Here is a 20,805-nt window from a genome sequence, read left to right as displayed (position 1 = left end):
TGGGACTGTTCAGTGCCAGGATCACGGTTCAGAACCGTGTCTAGGAAACCACCTCGTTGTATACAGAGTAACAGATAGTGAATGATGGATCTCTATAAATCTCTATAAGTTTTGAGAATGAAGGTTAATACATGGAAGCAGGCTAAATGACGTGTGATTCTTGACGTTCAGCTAATGGCCCTTAACTTCCAACCTATTTTGCAAGTACAGAGAGCACTTCAGTGATGAGCATTTATATTTATGATAACGCTGTTTAAAAGATGGTCTCTGACCTATTTTGGTGATCTTGAGTTTAAGGTATACATCATAGCCAAATGTTTGCCAGATGAGTGCACCAGAAATTCTGGTTCATTCTTTTCCTCTTGTAATTCCTGGCATGACTTAATGATTAAATGTCCTTTTTTTTTTTTGTTCTTCTTCTTCCTTTTAACCCAAGTCCTCTAATGGTAGCGATTATTTGTCTTGTGAAGGCTAACACTGACTACATTGTGTGGTTGGTCCTTTCATCCGAAACGGGTAACCATAACAAAAAGAAGATCGTTCACTTCTCTAGAATCCCAAAAATGTGGGGTTTGGCAGAACAGTAAAGGAGAGCCTTATTGTGTATTGCTCCTTTTGACAACAATGTTCTTGTTTCTTTCTTTCTTTCTTTATAGCTGGTTGATGGCCATCCTAGCTCAGCTGAACCTACTGTTTGGACCAACACTGAGCAATGACACCATATGGTACCTCTGGCACAACTGGCCTGGACGTTGGCTTATCTGAGCGCAAGGACCTGGATCATAACTGCTTTGTACCTGAATGCAGGCGTGAAGAGAAACCAGCAACATTCATTAGAATCCACAAGCTCAGTGTAAAAGCAGAATAAGTCGTCGTACGTTCCAGTTTATTTGAAACGTTTGATCTGTTGATCAAATTATGCATCAGTTCAATAAGAACAGGTAAGAAAATATGGTTCAACAAGCGCCATATATGAATACTGTATGGAATAGTGTTCCTTATATCTCGGACCTAATCGGTTACCTGGTCATTTTGAGCGCTCAAGCTGTAGAGCACAAAGCCACATTATGGTGGCTTTTAAGTTTTGTTTCCTTCTTGTGAGTAATAGATGCTATTATTTAGTAGAGGACTTGGCATGCAGCCCAGGGCCATGGGCAGATACAAGCACTCAGTACATTGCGGTGTGCTTGCCAGTTTCCACCGGGGCGGACGCCCTGCCCACTATTGGAATCTTGCACTTGTTCCTTTTTCAAGATTCAAGCACTCGGACACCTCGGGTACGTTTATGTTCGAGTTTGCGCGTGACCTGATGATGTTAAGGAAAGAATCATGTGTATACGTGTAGGCCAGAAGATCTACTCCAGAAGCTTGATGAGCGTCACCGTGAACTTAACAGTCTACCGTCAATGTTGCAAAACATCTGATAACTTGTCTGCACCACTTTTTTTAATATGATATTCGAAATACAAGTTTGCTCTGTGACAGAAGTTGTTATTATATGCAATGATTTAAATGTCAGAAACTCCATGTAGGTCAACTTCTCCATGTACATTCCCTATTACCCAGCAGAAAGTATTAGAAAAGACTCCTAAAGTCCTTTCTTTTAGTGCTGCTCGACAAACATACAAACAGCTGATTTAAAAAAACAAACATAAACAAAAACCCATCAGACTCGATGATTATTCTATTCATTCGATGACAATGCTGTATAAAAGGGGGTTTTAAATGGCTCCAGGTCTAGTTTTTGAGTCAATCCCGAAGGCGCGCTCTGATTGGTCGAGGCGTAGTCACGTTGCCAGGGAGTCACGCGCTTTCCAGGAACCCGTCAGGAAGAAGATAAACAAAACAAACCAGAGAGAAAGAAGACAGCGTGGATTTGTGATGAAATTTCATTTAAGTTCTCGTCCAGACGACTCCTGCCGAAGCGTGAAGCCTTTCTTTGACAACTGTAGATCCTAGTTACACGTGAGTATAGCTTTTATCAGCAGTCAAAGTCGCAGACACCGTCGAAGTACTCGTTAAAAATGAATACAAACAGTGTCTCCAGCTGCTAGCTCGGAAGCTAAGTTGTGATAAGGAGCTAGCAGCTAGCCGAGAGTGGGAGGGACGGAGGCCATAGTTATCAAAGCAACACAGCAAGTTTTAGTTCCGCACTAAACACTCCACTCTGCTTATGATTTGACATATTTAGTGTGCTTGATGTACCAGGTTACTACTCTAAATAGACATATACATACATATTTTGCAGTTAGTGCTACTGGAGAACTGTGATCATGGCTGGTTTGCCATCACTATCATGTATCATAATCGCTGAATTGTTCTAGAAGATTTTTTTTTTTTTGCTGTGTTGTCAAGGTTAACGTTGCTGAATACGAGGCATACGGCCAGTTAGGCGTTTTGTGCATACAGATTTCCCATGTCTTTATATCTGTGGATAAAGTTATTTAAAAAAAAATAAATAAAAATACATTAAAAATCCACACGAAGGAAGAAAAATGCTTAAATGTAGATTTGCATCAGGGATCAGGAAGTCCAACAACCGTTCAAAGCTCGGTCTAAATGAATAAGCAACACGATCAACGTTGGTTTTTTTATTTATTTATTTATTTATTTATTTATTAAAGATAAATGCTAGATAGGTTAATATAAACAGCTCGATTAACCAAGCAGTATGTGTAGAAGTTGATGAAATCAGCTCAAATAAATGACTATCAGTATCAATTGAATGTATCCTTGTGGATCGTAGGAATTATTTGCTTATTATAGGAAGATTGCTCATGTTTTTGTTGGATATATATAAGAAGGATAAACCCTTGTATATTGAGGGTGAGTAGTCTATTGCAGGCTAGTCTGGGTACACGCCCCCCTACAACACAACGCCAAGTGACAGACGCTTTCCAAAGTTGCTCTTGGGTATCCATTTGCCATGCAATAATAATACAGATATTTAGAAAAAATAACTTTGCATGATATGGATTTATTTGCATTGACATTTCGATTTTATTTATTTATTTTTTCGTTTTGTTTTTTTTTGCGAGAAATCTGCACGACTGTTCTTTTCCGCGTCACGGAAAATTGTTTATTCACCACTAACATGTAAACAACTAGGGAGTAGAGTGTTCATAATAAACTACGGGATAATAAATTATTTATATATATATGTATGTATATGTGTGTGTGTGTGTGTAATCCAGTTATTTACATAACGTGGGGAAGGCCTTGAGTGTTGTTTGTTGCTCGGCGTTCTCAACCACACTTATAGCTGAAGGGATATTTACGGTGTTCTGTGATTGACGTTCAGTCCAACCGCTCAGCAGTGCGCAGGGGGCGGGGTTAAGCACGCGTGCAGCCAATGAGAGCGCTGGAAAGCGTGGGCGTTGGCGCAGTGCGCTAGAAGGTTTGGTTGAGGTTTGTTTTCGATAGAGGCCCGTGTTGTGGAGTAGGTCAGAGTCAGACGCGAAGCTTCGGCTTGATTTAAAGGAGCAGGAACCAGAGTTACTATAGGGTTCCACTTGTAAGCGGGTGTTTCATGGCTTCGTTTGGTTTCGCAGACATGGATGGATAGATAGATAGATAGATTGATGATGATGATGATAATAGATGTGGCAGGGTCTGAGGTTTTGTAGGTCAACATTTCCTCTTGTAAACATTGCGTGGGCGGCTACATGCTGTTAGAGGAACAGCAGAGGAAGCCACGCTGGGTTTCACACGGAGTTATTTGCTTATAAAATGAGGCTCTTTGTGTAAAAGAAAGAGAAAAAGGGAGATTTGACAGAGATCAGGTTGCCTGAGCAAGCAGAGATTTCCAACACGAGTAGCCCAATCTCCACAATGCACTGGTAGTTGTAACTGGTGTCATGTTTACATTGCACATCTTTACAGTGTTGTTTTACAGATTTACTCCTTGTTCCTTACCACCCAATAAATTGTTTGATGGGATGCATCGGTCCCTCTACTGTTCCTGAAAAAAGAACACTGGGGGAACACTTTTTTTTTTTTTTTTTTTTTTTTTTCTTCCCACAGTGCGTTTTGGGCTGTTCTCGGAAAAGTTCTGACAAGCTTGTCAGTGTAAACCAGACATTACTGCGCATCCAATAGACAAAAGGACGGACACGTCTGGACCCCGAGCTGTTCAAATGAAACCGACCTGCTCGGCACGGCGAAAGTGACATAGACTACTATAATCTGCGACTTTTTGATAACATCAAACTGCATTAGACGCAGCGAGTCTGAACGTTCAGGGAAGAACAGCGCTGATTTTTATCGCAACATCCCCATTCTTAAGATTCTTCAGTTCTTGCTTCCGGAGTGCTTTCTGCAGAGACATGCCAGCCAGACGGAGTGCAGAACTAGTTGCTTTTAATGTTTGGAGACGATCGAATCACCATTGTACGTTTAAAAAAAACAAACAAACAAACAAAAAAGGGCTATATCGGCTCTTTAGTTTGTCGATTACCAGCTGGAACTGTTTGAAGGAGAACTCGGAACGTAGTCGAGACCGATTTTATGTAGACGGCATTGCTAAGACATTTACCAGATTTCATTTGAGTTCATAGTTTTTAAAAAGCCTTTAATTTCATAAATCGACGTTTCATAACCTTTTCAACAAACCAGTCGATTCCAAGTGCTATGAACTGGAGTCAAAGCTAATGCTTAGACCCAGTTCTTCAATCAAACCCGTGGGAAAGAAAAATGTGGATTAGGATTAGGATACTGCAATGTGATGTAAAGTAAAGTAGATGTTTATTTACGTCTGTCCCAAAAGTCTCCATACGTAGAGGACTACCTGCGCCAGCACCACGCCGGCCATGCCTTCGCTCGTCAGTGGATGTTCGTGGACGTCCTCTTCTTCTCGGTCGGTCCACGACGCTTCCAGTCTTTTTAAATTTGTTAATAAGTTTAGCGTCAATGTCACGCGAGCGTTTGTGATGCACTCGCCATCTTTCCCGTTAAAATCTCAACCTTGCGCCAGCTTCCCGATCCAGCCGTGAGAATGATTTCAATACGTTCTTCTTTTGTCAAAGGCATCCTGAAAAAATATATAATATAAACAAATTCTGAGCAATTTTGGAAGAAGTTTTGCTTAAAAAAAAAAAAAAAGTGCACGGAGACTTTTGGGACACTCTGTATAATTGTACAGTGTATTGTTATTCGATACGAGGCTCTCGATTCAATACATCTTCATATCAGACAATACATTCAATAGACTTCATAATAAGTAGACTGTTGTGAAATACCGCTTGTGTTACATGAGATGTAATAAACATACTATTACTACTACTACTACTACTACTACTAGTTTATTAGCTGTGAAAAAACAGCAACAGCTTTGGACAGCAGCAAGCAGGAACCGAAAGATTCCCTAAAATGTTTAAGGTCCGGTGTACTCGGGCGTCCCAGTAAACTACAGAACTAACAGCCAGTGAGCGTTCTCTACAGAGAGCACCGTGACTCTGAGACCACAACAAGCTATCGGCGGAATAAGAAAAGCCTCTTGCTTCAGACATTTCACCGAGCGTCACATCAGTCAAAAGTTACCCATGTTTGATTTTTTTTTTTTTATTCCAGCTTTTGTTTTGTTTTGTTTTGTTCTACACACGGCCACTTTTATAGGAAAATCTGTACACCTGATTATTCATGCAGTCATCCAGTCAGCCAATCATGTAGCAGCAGCGCAGTGCAAAAAACAAAACAAAACCCACAACCAAACAAATAAATCATGCAGATTCAGGTCGAGAGCTTCACATCTGTGAGCTTGTCTTTGGCATGCTTGTTGGTTCCAGATGGGCTGGTTTAATTATTTCAGAAATTGCAGATCTCCTGGGATTTTCTACATACAACCGTCTATAGGGTTTACACAGAATGGTGCAAAAAAACCAAAACAAAAACCATTCAGTGAGCGTAGTTATGGACGAAGTGCCTTGTTGATGAGAGAGGGATGTCTATCGAAGCACTTTTTACAAACATGCCAAGCAGAAAAGCATCTCCAAAAGCTGAGGCAGGGTTGGCACGTCGTCCAGGGTGTCCCCGACTTGTTTCCAGAGTCCCTTGAGATAGGCTCCAGACTCTCCCGTGACCCTGTGTAGGATAAGCGGTATGGTAAATGGATGGATGGATGTTGAGACTACAGATGAGCTACAACAGCAGAACACCACATCAGGACTTGTGCTTATTCCTGGGCTCTTATTCACAGTATTCTCCTGAACGTAACGATTTATAATCCCACTCACCCGTCTGGTGCCTCTCAAGGTTCTTCATTCGTTTGGGAAAACGTTTACCTATGGCGTTCGGGGTTATCGTGAGCCGAAGGGAAACTCCCGCATGTCGAAAGCCTGCGTAGGACATGCATAATACAGCGTTTTTACTCGTTTTTTCGTGGATCCGTGTGAACGGGGATCAGTTTTTAGTACGTCGTTGTCGTAAACTATTTAATCATCCGGAACCAAGAGCCTAAACAGGTTATTTAATCACCTTCGAGTTAGCACCGCCATTAACGTTATTCGTAAAAGGTTGGATCTGACGCCGCGTTTATTTATTCGATATTTTTAGATCAAAGTCTTCATTCTGTTTTCTTTCGCAGCCGAAAATCAAAAAGCCTTTTCCGACCGTTTCCGATCCGTTTTTTTCCCCAGTGACGTGCCTTTTATAAAAAATAATTAATATTATACTCGTCTAATGCGAGCTAGATCAAACACAAACTGATCGATTTTATGTCACATTATATGAACTCCGAACAGTCTGCGTTTACCTCGACAGAAAGTGAGGGCTACCGTGCAAGTTCAGCCGAGAGCAGGCGCAAGATGTCTGGGGGAGGGGGCGGGGCTTCCTGGCAGTGCGAGGTAATACTAAAGTGCACCTATTATGCGTTTTCAGATATTACCTTTCATGCAGCGTGTTCGAGAGCTGTTTGTGAATGTAAAAAGTCTGCAAAGTTTCACAAACACGAACAAACGGAGTTATTGAAAGAAGCAACCGATTCTGAACGGCTGAAACGAGTCGTCAGTAATTCCAGACTTACTTCCTGTACTCTACCTACGTAAGTTTGTAACAAAAAACCCCCGCGTCTGGTCTACTTTGGCCCGCCCTCGAGCGCTACGGTCGAGGTTGCGTCCTGAAAGAGTTGGCTTCATGTCTAGAAGACGTTGATCGATGAGGACGTAAAGCGTCATTCATTTTTTTTTTAAACGATACCACGGCAGATCGACTCCGACCTGCAGTGTAAATGATGAGAAAATGCACGTAAAGCTATCTATGAAACCCTTAAAACAAAATTAGGCATGTTTTAAAAACCATAATAGGTGCTCTTTAATATCACAGAGTTCAAAGCACCTGCGTAAATCATTCCAGATCGATGCCGATCGGCTCCTGATCGCCTGTTTTACCGCGGTACATTTCAATTGCAGAGTTCCTACTCAAAATGCGTAAAGACTGGCAGGTCTGGTAATACAATAGAACGGTAGTCAACATTACTGGTTATCGTGGCAGTGTAATATCGCGTAGGGATGATTTTAAGCAAGAGTGAGGTTATACAGAATATCAGCACGACCGTGTTTCGCCGCAGGAATCCCACACGGTGCCGTAGGTTGTTTCTATAAACAAGGAATCAACATAGAGTAAGTTAGAGTTCATATACAATATGGCCGGTACAGTTCTGTTTATTTTTTGCTCCGTTAGCGGAAATAGCTCTCGGAGAAGCCAGGCTCGCTTTACTAGCTAGCTCACGTTGATTTGTACGTCCCTGTTAAAGGAGCTTCTAGTGAAATATCATTCTAAAGCACAAGCCTAGCCTAACCTGCTCGCTCGCTTTAGAAAAGAAAAACGCACAACATCGCCGCTGTCCTACTTTTACCAGTACGGATCTAAGTATCAAACCTGAGCCCTTCTAGGAAGAATCCCAAGGTCTCTCTTTCTCTTTGTGCAGCATTTCTTTTTCCAGCCAGGCCCATTCTTCGCAGCACAATCATTTCAAAGGCTGGTATCAACTTGCCTCCGAGCCATGACCTTTTGCTTCGGGATAAATCGCGGCGCGTTAATTCTAATCAGAATTCTAGTATAGAAAGACAACCGTGTCGTATTCGTCGAATTAACAAGACGTCGGTGTAACGTTTTACGATAACGCGGTGAAAGTACCGTACGCTTTACTGTCTGTCTTATCTATCCAAGAGACGTCTTGGACGATTTCTCTTCCTCGCTGCGACTGTACGTATACGTGAGTCAGCACGACAGGTGACTTTATTAATCGCGTTGGGATTGTGACCGCAGCGTGAAGTCGGTATCGGTGCTATGCAGCCGTCGTGTGTTCTGGAAAGTTTTGCATGCGAGTACTAGGCACTAAAATGGCGTTTCGCTGCGTTTCCTCTTAGTCTTCTTCGACGGTTTGTGTGCAGGCTCTACTGCTCGTTCGTTCGAGAGGAAATGATGTCATCTAGCACACGAAGAAGGCTGTTCCGCTCCGTCTTGCAGCTGAGCAGTACAGCTGTGGCGCTCGCACGCACATTTCGCTCGATTTGTTATGCAAAGGGCGTTAGGCTGTTCGGGTTCCTCTGTTTATGACTATCTGTAGGCAGTGGGGAAAGTGTGCTGCAGAGGTTGTTTAAAAATAGCCCCAGCGCTCGGCACTCTCGCTCTCTCGCCTTCCTCCGGACTCTGGCTTCAGGGCTGCTATCGTTTCTCCCATGGAGCTGAATCGCCTTTTTCAGAGGGCCTCGGTAACCTTTTTCGACCATGGCTAGACATGCATTACCTTGCACGAAGGAGAAATTCCATTTCTTCCTGTCTCCTGTTGCTGTTTGTGTCGTGCCGCACCGAGGAACGGAGAGGTCTATCAGCCGATGCTGCTAGTGCTTGTTCTAAATTCAGCAAACAGCCGTTTGTGACAGCTGCCCGTAGGTACCGTTTGTGCACCGAATTGCGGTTTGTGAGTGACATTTTGTACTACAGAAGTGTCACTCATGCTGAAGTGTATCACACGTACAGATCATGTATCATTTACCTGTTTATTTATGATTATTATTTTTTTTCCTTCCTTACCTGCAGAGAACAGAGGGGAGAACACAGCCATACCCGGACTTGTGGCTAAGGCCTTGTTATTACAGAACAACTTGGTGGTCACGTTGATTTTCTGCCAGAGTCTGACATAAGAACAAAGGAATTGTGGAACGTGAGGTGGCAGAAAAGTTTCCACCAAGGACCCAGGCATCTGTTCTCTGCAATGCCTCTGGTAAGGTTTATTATGTAATGCGTGAAATGTATTCGGATATGTTATAAGTTTAAAGATTTCCAACAGATCACAATAAATAATAATGGGGTAGTGGTGGCTTGGCAATTAAGGCTCTGGGTTACTGGGGTTACTGATTGGAAGGTCGGGGGGTCACGCCCCAGCACTGCCAGGCTCTGGGTTACTGATCGGAAGGTCGGGGGTTCAAGCCCTAGCACTGCCAGGCTGCCACTGTTGGGCCCTTGAGCAAGGCCCTTCACCCTCTCTGCTCCAGGGGCGCTGCATCATGGCTGACCCTGCACTCCGACCCCAACTTCCTGACACGCTTGGGTATGCAAAGAAAAGAATTTCACTGTGCTGTAATGTATATGTGATCAATAAAGACTCATTATCATTATGTTTGAAACGTTGATCCCAAGCTGATGTCTACTGTATCTATTTTCAATATTTATTACAGACAAATAACAACCTTTTAAAAAAAACTTTATTTATACCCTTGAATTGATAATTCAGCAGTATCTGTTTTTATCTTTCATGCAGCCTAGTGTCAGTGGAATGGATCCTCCCTTTGGGGATGCTTTTCAAAACTACACTTTCGCTGACCAGGCACTGACTAGCACTGATCTGTTAGCCAACAGCTCGGACCCAGACTTCATTTATGAACTGGTGAGATTTTTATTTATTTATTTATTTATTTTAAAAAAATTTCTTTGACTGCAGAAGTTTCCAATCACTTTGAAAGTTATTTCTTGTTGATAATGTATCCCTGTCGCAGGACAGAGATATGACTTGTCGCCAGAGCCCTGGAAGAGACGTGTTCGGAGTTGAGGACTGCAAGGATTTTGAAAGCATGGAGAATCTTCCAGAACTAATAGACAATGACCTGGCCTACAGCTCCAACTTTGAACAGTGGGACACGTATTGGGAAGACTTGACCAAGTACACTCGCCTCACCAGCTGTGACATCTGGGGCACTAAGGAGGTTGACTTCCTGGGCTTGGACGATTTCTCCAGCCCTTACCAGGATGAGGAAGTCATAAGCCGTACACCCACCTTGGCCCAGCTCAACAGTGAGGACTCGCAGCCTGTGTGTGACACTTTATACCTTCCAGATTCGGTGGCAGGCCAAAAGCAGACTGTTTTTCCTCCACCAGCGGTAGGCAAGACGATGGGTAGAACCAACGCTTCTGTCACAGGCACCTCCTCCAACCACAGTACACTTCCGGATTATGCCGAAGGCTCTCAGAAGGCCACGTGGCCAGTGCCCTCAAGCACTGAGACTATGGCAAAGGCCCAGATGCAAGGGCCTAGCAGGGTTGGATCTCCACAACCAGAGAACACGGATTACGTACGCAAAGCCAAGGTTCGCATTAGCGTACCACGCAAGACCTTCCTAGAGAGTTGTGCTCAGCAGATCAGCGTGTCTGCCAGCTCCCCTCTTATCAAAGAGCATGAGTCAAGTGCTGCTTTGATCAGCAATGCCCAAGCGACCACTATTGACACTCCATCTTCTCTGATTCCCATGGTTTGCGAGAAAAGAGTGGAACTCTGTAAACGCGAGTCTCCATGTGGCTCCACTCCAGACGTGGGGGTGTCGAGTGGAAAGCCATCGAAACTTAACTTCCTCGTGGCTGGCAGCGGTGAAACCTTGCTCACCGTGAGCGCCCTGGGTGCCGATGCCACCGCTGCCGCCGAGAAGAAGAAAGAGGAGGAGCACAACTACTCGCTGTTCCTGACCAGGGCGAGGCTTGCGGGCAAAGCTCCCGCCGACATGGAGGAAGACGAGGACGAGGAGGAGGAAGAGGAAGACGGTGAGGAGGAAGAGGAAGAGGAGGAGGCAGAGGGGGTGGACTTGGACGACGAAGACCACGACGAAGGGTTTGGCAGCGAGCACGAGCTTTCGGAAAATGAAGAGGAAGAGGAGGAAGAAGATGACGATTATGAGGGAGACAAAGACGACGACATCAGCGACGCGTTCTCAGAGCCAGGTACGAACCGGCATGTCGATGAACTTATTCGAGCGAGCATCTTGACAGACGTTTACCTCTTACGTGGGTTTTCATTATAGGTCTCGCTACACACAACAGGCTAATTACTTACAAACATATTTGAAGCTCAGACCTAGTATGAACTCTTACTGACGAGACGTTGCGATAACATTACATGTCTAGGGATTGTTAAGTCAGGCTGCAGCTGAGGTGGCAGGTTTATTTATTTATCTTTTCAATAAACCTTTTTCTTTGTCCGTTTCTGCTTTTTGTGCCTTCGATCCTTAATTTTTTTTGTCTCTTGTCGATCTGAACTTTCTCCTCTCTTTCGAACAGGATGCGATGCTGACATGGTCGAGGACGTTAAAGGTCTGACGGCCGGAATTTCCAGAAAGAGGGGTAAGCGCCGATACTTCTGGGAATACAGCGAGCAGCTCACCCCGTCTAAGCAAGAACGTATGCTAAAACCTTCCGAGTGGGACCGAGACACCCTTCCCAGCAACATGTATCAAAAGAATGGCCTGCATCATGGTGAGATGATGAGACAAACAGGGTTCGTACAAGGTGCTTTTGAAAAGCCAAATTCATTTGTACGAACCCTAATGTTATTACTTACACACAGCGGTTAGCGTAACATTAGCTCTCTTGGTAGCAAACAGGAAATCTTTAAAGATTAAGCTCAAGAATTTAGGTTAAATGAAGTGTCGCTAACCTTTGTGTATAGATGGTTAGCTTAATCAGTCACAGATAGAAAGTCCAATGAACTCAAGTCACATAGCTGAGGACCTATAGAAGTTCAGGTGTTAAATAAAGGTTGCTATTTGTTATATTTCGTGAATGAAAAATGACTTTATTTAACATTAGCCCTGTTAGTTTTTCTTGGGGCATACAGGCAGGGTTCGCATTTAATTAAACAAACCTCCCGTTTTAGGCCACGCCTACTTCCCCCGTTCAAATCCGAATAAAGATACAATACTAAATTGATACAGATAAAGAGAGTGGCATTGCATTACACCCCTATTACATACATAACCTTCTGTTTTTCTTTCTCAGGAAAATACACACTAAAGAAGTCACGGCGGACAGACGTAGAGGATCTCACCCCCAACCCACGGAAGCTGCTTCAGATCGGGAACGAATTGCGCAAACTTAACAAGGTGATTAGTGACCTGACCCCTGTTAGCGAGCTGCCCCTGACTGCTCGCCCTCGCTCTCGGAAGGAGAAAAACAAGTTGGCGTCCAGGTAAGCTTCTCTTCAAACCACTGTTTTCAGGAGCTGCTTTTCGTCCCCCCCCCTCCACTATGTTCTCTCGTCACTTGCAAAATTGTGCTCCAAACAAACCTCACCAGGAGATTGTTTGGACAAAGGTGTGCTAGCGCAAAGTTTCACCGTCTTATGACTATGATGTTCTTCCTTATGTGAGTATAAGCAATCAAAACCTTCCCCAGGACCAATGATTTTCCATGGATTTGGTATAAATTGGCGATGAAAGGGGTATTTTTCTTTCCCACTCCATACACTGTTTTTTTTTACTCGGCCTCTTAATGATTGCATAATCTGTGTGTTTGAAGCATTATCTTTAGCGATGTTTAACAAAATACGTTTGCTTGTAGTTCGTTCCTCATCTTCTCTGGAGTGAGAGAGACATGAATATAGGTCAGTGCATACAGAATAAGAAAACAGTACGTGCCATATTAGCCGCTGTTGCTAGCAACTGTGATATGTCAAAGCAACCTCCACATGGAAACGGGTCAAATACATTGTAAACCAACGCAAGTCTAAGGAGAAATGCCGGTCTATCAGGTCAAATTAGCTGTAACTCAGCTTATGTTTTCTTAAATAATTTCTATTTAGGTACTGTAAGTTACTTCATTATATAAACGTAGACTTAAAAAATTTACTACTCGTGCCTAGTGACACATGTAGCGTCAAATATGAAGAACATTGTGACAGTTTAGGCCAAGTTAAGGTTATAAGGTTCGGTGTACTAAACAGTAGCCTGAGCTGTAAACAAATCTAACCAGTGACTTGGATAACGTGCTTAAAGTCAGAATGTTTTGACTTTTTGCAGTTGAGCTTAACTTAAGATGGCAGTGCTGTCTGACTTGAGGAATATATCTTTCAAAATCTACACTCATCTACACCTGAGCTTGTGTGAACTTCTTTTTTTATTTATTTAATTTTTCACAAGTAATGTTTGACCCTACTTTGACAGTGAAATTTCCATTCCTATTTAGCATATTTCTTTGCAGGAAGATACGGAAGGCTTTAAACACGTGGCAGTAAGCATAACTTCCTTCTAGCTAGCATTGGTGAGAAACTTGTAAGATTTCTCAGGTGGGAAATCTCGAGCACAGTGAACATAACTACAGAAAATTGTTAGTGAATTACCATAGTGTAGCTAGAGTTTGAACAAGGTAACTGACAATAATACGCGTAACCTTCCAATAATACAGTAAGCTGTTCTTCTTGCATGCAATATCAGCATCAGTATTTATTACGATGAACATGGAAAAGAACCAAATTCTAAATCATGAGTGGTCCACTGTCTAGACAAAGCACAAAATTAGAATAGGGTAATCCTGAAATAGTCATTCAGAGAGGTGTCGGGTCTGAAGTTGGACACAATTTGCGGTTGTATGCCAGCTCAAATGTGTGAAATATCATCATGTCTCAACTTCACGCAGGAAACGGCACCGCAACGCGTTTTTTAAAAAAAGGCAATCCATATGAGAAACTGATGCACGTGACACTTTACCTAGCCAAGGATATAATACCCCATCAGAAAGGTTTATAACGAGGGTTCTAAGCAACTTCTTCCTCGTTACGACTTCCTGAACGGAGAGATACGTGCAATAAAAATCTAACTAAGTTTAAGATAAGCGTTTAGATAAGCTGCGTTAAGTGTGTTTATAGTTATGTTAACTATCTAGCAGGTACATTTCAAGCTGAGTCATTAGCTAATGCTAATCCTCTGGTATCTTGAAAAGATTGCTTTTTGATTTAAAAAAAAAAAAAAATATATATATATATATATATATATATATATATATATATGTCTAATTCGTCTACATTGGCAACAGAAGTCAGAGTGACCACTAGCGACGCAATTTGGGCTGGCAAGCAATCAAAAAAAGAAAGTTGAGTCTAATTTTATGTAAAAGAGAAGCAAAGGTATGTAGTGTCTACCTACAGGGGTGAGGGACAGGGCAGGGTTTTTTTGGGGGTTTTTTTTCCTCACTGTGAAACATTGTGGGTTTATTTAGTTCTGAAAAGAACAGCACTGGTGTTATCGCCATTCTATTTTGGTACATCCCAACATCACATCATATTAAACACGCATTTTCCCTCCAAAGTTCCATTTTTTTTAGTTGGAATACATTTGATTTTTGGTCAGAATTGCCAAAGTATCTCATTTTTTATTTTTGCCCAAGTATCTCATTTTTTAAATTTTTGCCCAAGTATCTCATTTTTGATTTTAGATTTTTAGTCAGAATTGCCCAAGTATCTCATTTTTTATTTATGCCCAAGTATCTCATTTTTGATTTTAGGTCAAGTATCTCATTTTGAATTTTGCCCAAGTATCTCATTTTTGATTTTAGATTTTAGGTCAAGTATCTCAATTTTTTTATTTTCAGATTTTTGGTCAGAATTGCCCAAGTATCTCTCTTTTTTTTTTTTTTTTTTTTTTTTTTTAAATTTAATTGTGCTCAGATGAGTGGTTTTGTACATGTTCTGTACTTCTATATGCATATTGTGTAGCAGCTACTAAACTAACTACTAAAGACAGAAATTCCAACTACCGATCAGCAATGTCCAGCATTTTAAGGGACACGAGTGGCATACCAACATAGTGGTATAGTGGAATACCGCTACTCAAAACAATGTCATGTTCAGATGTTCATACTGTATCATCTCTCAAATACACCTCTGTATTACTCTGTTCCTCCAGGGCCTGCAGACTAAAGAAAAAAGCGCAGTATGAAGCCAACAAGGTCAAGCTGTGGGGTCTTGGCACTGAATATGGTACGGCACTTCAGAAGTCACACTAGCCGGATGAAAATAAATAAATAAATAAATGCTTGAGATCGTTAACTTCTGTGCTGGAATTTGATTCACTTCCTTGAGCAAAAAAATAAATAAATAAAGAAGCTTCCAGCTTACGATTGATCTTGTTGTTGCGTCTTACCCGGAACCAGGCCACCACTATTACTTGTGTTTACGATATTATGTATGCTTTTTCATCTGCAGATCGATTGCTGTTCGTGATTAATACAATCAAAGAGGAGATTGTGAACCGAGTTCAAGATAACTCCAATAATAATGGGACAAGCATGGCAGAGAAGCTCGATAAGCTCATAGAAGAGACACTAGGTAAGAAATTCTCTCAGATACGTTTATTTTGGAACTCGAATAAATTTTATAGTAAACGAATACTGTGTAGAAATTAAAATTGTGATTTTTAAATTTTAATAATGAATAAAAATAGATTTTAGTTCTATTATTAATGGACAGACAGATTCCTGTGGAATTGGTCCATTTTATTTTATTTTATTTTATTTTATTTTTATTTTACAGACAGCCTCTGCACATCACACAGATGTGCATGTTTACTCAGCATATTTAGTAGTACTGGATCCAGACTATTTGAGGTCTGTTTTTATATGTTCAGCATTTAAAGCTGTTGTATGGTGCACATTTACTTTGATTAATTCAGCAGATGCTTTTATTCATAGCAAATTACAAATTAAGCCAAATACAGTCCAACCATATAGCTGAACATTTAAGAGTTAAAGTTCTTGCGTAAAGATCCAGCAGTGGTTCGCTGGTAGATTTAAAATTTTTTACATTTTTTATTTTTTTTTATAACAGCATTATGACCGCTAGTGCAGAACTATAGTCGTTGCTCATACAGGTGCATCTCAAAAAAAACGTAATATCGTGGAAAAGTTTTATTTTTTTCTCCTTAATTGAATTAAAAAATTCTAGATTCATTACACATATATTCTAGATGCATTGCACATAAAGTGAAATATTTGAAGCCTTTTTTTTGTTGTTGTTTTAATCTTGGTGATTACGGTTTACAGCTCACGGAGGTGAGATACTGGAAAAATCCAGTATCTCAAAAATATTAGAATAAAGAAGTTATAATACAGCAATGTCGACATGAGAAGAGCTCTAATCGGGTAATTAACACCAAAACAGCTTTTTACTGAAAAAAACACCGTTGCTCAGTGGTCCAAAGTCCTCTTTTCAGATGAAAGTAAATTTTGCATTTCATTTGGAAATCAAGGTCCAAGAGTCTGGAGGAAGAGTGGAGAGGAACAGAATCCAAGTTGCTTGAAGTCCGGTGTGATTTGAGGTGCCATGTCATCTGCTGGTGTCGGTCCACTGTGTTTTCTCAAGTCGAGAGTCGATGCAGCGTCTACCAGGAGATTTTAGAGCACTTCATGATTTCCATTTCCTGACAAGCTTTATGGAGATGCTGATTTCCTTTTCCAGCAGGACTCGGCACCTGCCCACAGTGCCAAAACTTCTAGTAACTGGTTTTCTGACCGTGGTGTTACTGTGCTTGATCGGCCAACTGACTCGCCTGACCCGAACCCCACAGAGAATCTACGAGAGACACCAGACCTGACAATACAGACGAGCTGAAGGCCGCTATCAAAGCAACCTGGGCTTCCAGAACACCTCAGCAGTGCAACAGGCTGATCGCCTCCATGCCACGCCGCATCAATGCAGTAATTCCTACAAAAGGATTAAAACCCCGACCGAGTATCAGCGCATAAATTAACATACTTTTCACAAGATCGACATTCCTGTAGTATAAATTCTTTATTCTAATATTTTGAGATGCTGGATTTTTGAGTTCCGTGAGCTGTAAGCCGTAATCATCGAGATTAAAACAAAAAGAGGCTTGAAATATTCCACTTTATATGTAATGAATCCAGAATGTATGAAAGTTCCACTTTTTGAATTAAATTTTGGGGGGGGGTTATTAACTTTTCCACAATATTCTATTTTTTTTTTTTTTTTAAACGCACCTGTAGTGTTATAATAAATAATGACCTATATGCCTTTTCAGATTGGAGATCTGAAAGAAGATCTGAATAATGGCTGGCTTTCTATTCCATTTTTTTTTTTCTTTCTTTCTTTCTTTACCCTTGTGCAGTGCAGCCACCAGTAGCTGGCCAGACTTCAGACTTTGTGAACCAGATCCTTGAGAATACAGGCAAGGGTGACCCCACTGGAGGTCTAGTGGGACTGCGTGTGCCCACACTGAAAGTGTAGAGGCATATACAGATAGTATTCTGAAGCACAGTCGAAGCCATCCACGCCATTCCTGTCTCACACTGTAACGGCCCAACACTCTGCATGCCCATGTCAACAGGAGATGCTCAAAATGCTTAATGTGGATACATGCATATGAACACCTGTCTTTCTGTGCATACGTATGTATATGTTCACCTTCCACGCACCTACAGAAATCTCTGCACTCAGTAGTCTCAGTTTCCTTACCACGTGTGCATGTGGCTGGTTTAAAAAAAAAAAAAAAAACAAACAAACCCAAAAACCTCCATCTGCAAGCCGCCATTTTGCAAAATTCAGAAGCCAATTTATGAGATACCTCCCGGAAAGTATCGTCAATTTAGACATGAAGACGCAACTGGTTCCTGCTGTAGCCATTTTTTCCTTATGTCCAGCAGATGCCCCTTTTACTGGATTCAGAAAGCAGAAATGTTTTCTTTAGGGAATATAGTAACATTATGATCAGTAATTAAGACTCGTGGATAGAAAAAAAAAAAAGAAGACATTTTAGAGAGATTAACTAATTGTCATATATCACCTGGTCATGTAAGAAAAAAAAAACAACAACATTTATCTAAACCTCTGCTTTCCTATTCTAGTATTGTGGCATTTGCAGGATTGAACAAGTTACACCCTTATATGCCAATTCTGACAAAGCCAATGCAAACACAAACATCTGAATCATCTATCTTTATTGGAAACCAAGCGAAAGATAGGCGTATAAATTAAGGACAGGGGTTACTGCATGACAATTAGGATAGGACTGGGCTTGAATGTTCTGTTCCTTTTGTCTTGATGGTCTCAGGGTGACTAGAGAGAGATTATTGACTGACTGGAGCAGATGGTCCATTTAAACCTTCCTTAACTGAGAAGAACTATTATTTTTTACTGGTGACTCCACCCACTTTGATCAAAGTGCCCTCGCGTCAAGTGACCCCGGACGTTTTTTTTCCGAGGTCGCATCGAAGGGGCTCAAAAGTCGATTCCCCCGACTCGGTCTTGTTCATATTTGTACTTTTTATTAAAAAGTAAGATTCATTGTGCCTTGTAGATGTTGAGGGGATAGCGAATCTCACTTGAAAGCAAGTGGACCATGCTTCAAGGAGAAGAAGAGCTGCAGGGCGCGTCAGACCTGCGGGTTTGTCGTGTATTTCAGCTCGATAAAGATACTCTGAGTGAACGTAGGAAAAAATATTGATTTATGCCACAGAGTCTGTGTTAGGTAAAAATAAGAGATGGCTCTGACAAATATTTCTTTCCTCTCTCTATTTTGGTACTTCATTTAAGTGGAGAATGGATGGATGGATGGATGGATGTGTGTGCTTGTGCGCGCGTGTGTGTGTTTTGAGGGGGGGGGAGGGTTTCTTTTAAGACAACTATTCATATATATATTAAATACGAAAAAGAGATTTGCACACTATATTCAGATTGTTTTGTTTTTGTACCAAAGACATGCAACGTAAATTGGCAACTAGCCAGTTTCAGTAAGGTTTTGCACAGCTATCCTGACACCGTATTGAATGTAGGAAAAAAAAAAAACAAACAACAAAGTTGTAGGGTCAGGGATTTTCAATGAACTGTGAAATTTGCTTGGGTCCAATTATCTACAGAAAGAAGCATTCATTCGCATCGTCCTAGAGCTCTTGCGCTGTTCTTCAGCTCTCAAGTTGAAGCGTTGCTTTGGAAACCTTTGTACTAGGATCAAGCGGTTCAGTTTCCCACCATTGCAATTTTGTCCATTAATGCTTTTAAAACTGTAGAGTTGAAGATGCGTTTTTTTTTTTTTTGTTTTTTTTTTTGTAATTGCATATGTATGACGTTATCAGAGAACCAAAATGTTCACTTTAATATTAATATTTTACAATTAATATTCTTTCAATTTTACGGAGGAGAATAAGCATACAACAAATACATTATTTTGCGTATGTCGTGCGTGTAGTCCGTAAATCATGCATACACGTACTTGTATTGATAAAATGGTACCTTTTCAATGCGTATGTTAATAAGCATGACACATTTCTATAGCTTTATATTCAGTGAATAACCCGGAAATAAGAAACAACAACAACAACAAAAATAAGACTTATTCTCTGTATTTTTGTAATGGTTACCTTGAGGTTTTCTGTTTTAATGTTCTATGAGCATATCTATAAACCTTGTTGGAGAAAAGGCTTTGATGAATTTATCATCAGCAGCTCATACTCCAAAATATTTCCGACCCGGATCCAGTCATAGGCTCTTCCTTGTCCATGCCTAAAAAAAAGAGTGCTTACTTGTACTTTGAGGAAGGAAAGCATTCTGAGAGAGAGAAAGAGAGAGAGAAAGAGAGAGAGAGAGAGAGAAAGAGAGAGAGAGAAAGAGAGAGAGAGAAAGAGAGGGAGAGAAAGAGAGGGAGAGCGAGAGAGCTTTATAGTTGCACCATGATGGCTAGCTGCTGCACCTTCATACTTATCCAGTGTGAAAAGCCACTGCACTTCCCAATGCAGAACTGCATGTTATCTGAAAGGAAAAAAAAGGAAAAACGACAACAACAACAACAAAAAAAAACTTGATTGATAGTCATGGTTTGTCTTTGGGTGTTCGTGGAGCTCTTATTTTTGATTGAATAAAAGAAGGGAGAATATTTTCCTCTACAACCCCTATGATATTTCAGCTAAAAGTTTCCTACACCATCGTAGCTCATAGTCGTTCTCTCTTTTTCTTTTTCTTGTTTGTTTCATTTGGCAGCGTAGCAGATTTTGTACATACCATTCATGTTAGATGCTATTGTAATTTGCAGTGTTCTCTTTATACTTAGAAATGAGATATATCTTCTATATTTATCTTGTGTATATACAAAAATACTATATTACATGTAAGATAACTAAAGCACTTTGTCTAGACAAAAAAGAGAAGAGGAAGAGAAGAAAAAAAAAAGGAGAAAAAAAGCGCGTTCTTTTCCTTCCATCTGCTGCTAAATCGGCCTTGTTTGAATGCTGCAGTGAGTACTTGACTTTTACCATCTTTAACCAAGACAGATTGACAGTGAAGTCTCGAGAGGACAGGCCCACGTGTGACAAGTCAAGTGTCACAAACTCCATTTGCCTTTAGTAGACATTTCCTATGGAAAAGTGCAAATTCTGTTTTGTGGTGTTCTTCAGGTTGATGTACAGTATTGACATGTTCTCTCTGGGCATTGCCAGAGGTGAATATTGTTATCAATAATTTTTTTTTTTTTTTTAAAAAAGAAGTAATGAGTACTTAACTGGGGAATTCTGAGGTGTTTGAGGACGCGTCAGCTCCTTATTAGT

The 20,805-nt window shown here is 41.0% G+C and overlaps 1 protein-coding gene across 1 annotated transcript; it reads left to right on the top strand.

Annotated features, from left to right (window-relative positions):
• The first annotated feature begins 1,843 nt into the window (after nucleotides 1–1,843).
• crebrf (creb3 regulatory factor) lies at nucleotides 1,844–20,174 on the top strand. Its single transcript, XM_053648006.1, has 9 exons — nucleotides 1,844–1,965; nucleotides 9,037–9,220; nucleotides 9,758–9,883; nucleotides 9,993–11,205; nucleotides 11,542–11,736; nucleotides 12,259–12,448; nucleotides 15,159–15,232; nucleotides 15,458–15,580; nucleotides 17,379–20,174. Exons 2-9 carry the CDS (start codon nucleotides 9,212–9,214, stop codon nucleotides 17,495–17,497), a joined length of 2,049 nt encoding a protein of 682 aa, XP_053503981.1. The 5' UTR covers nucleotides 1,844–1,965; nucleotides 9,037–9,211; the 3' UTR covers nucleotides 17,498–20,174.
• Nucleotides 20,175–20,805: the final 631 nt, after the last annotated feature.

This window comes from Ictalurus furcatus, chromosome 18 (assembly GCF_023375685.1).
Source record: "Ictalurus furcatus strain D&B chromosome 18, Billie_1.0, whole genome shotgun sequence".
Classification (NCBI taxonomy): Eukaryota; Metazoa; Chordata; class Actinopteri; order Siluriformes; family Ictaluridae; genus Ictalurus; species Ictalurus furcatus.
The sequence above is the reverse complement of the archived record's forward strand: the minus strand, read 5'-3'. Positions and strand labels throughout refer to the sequence as shown.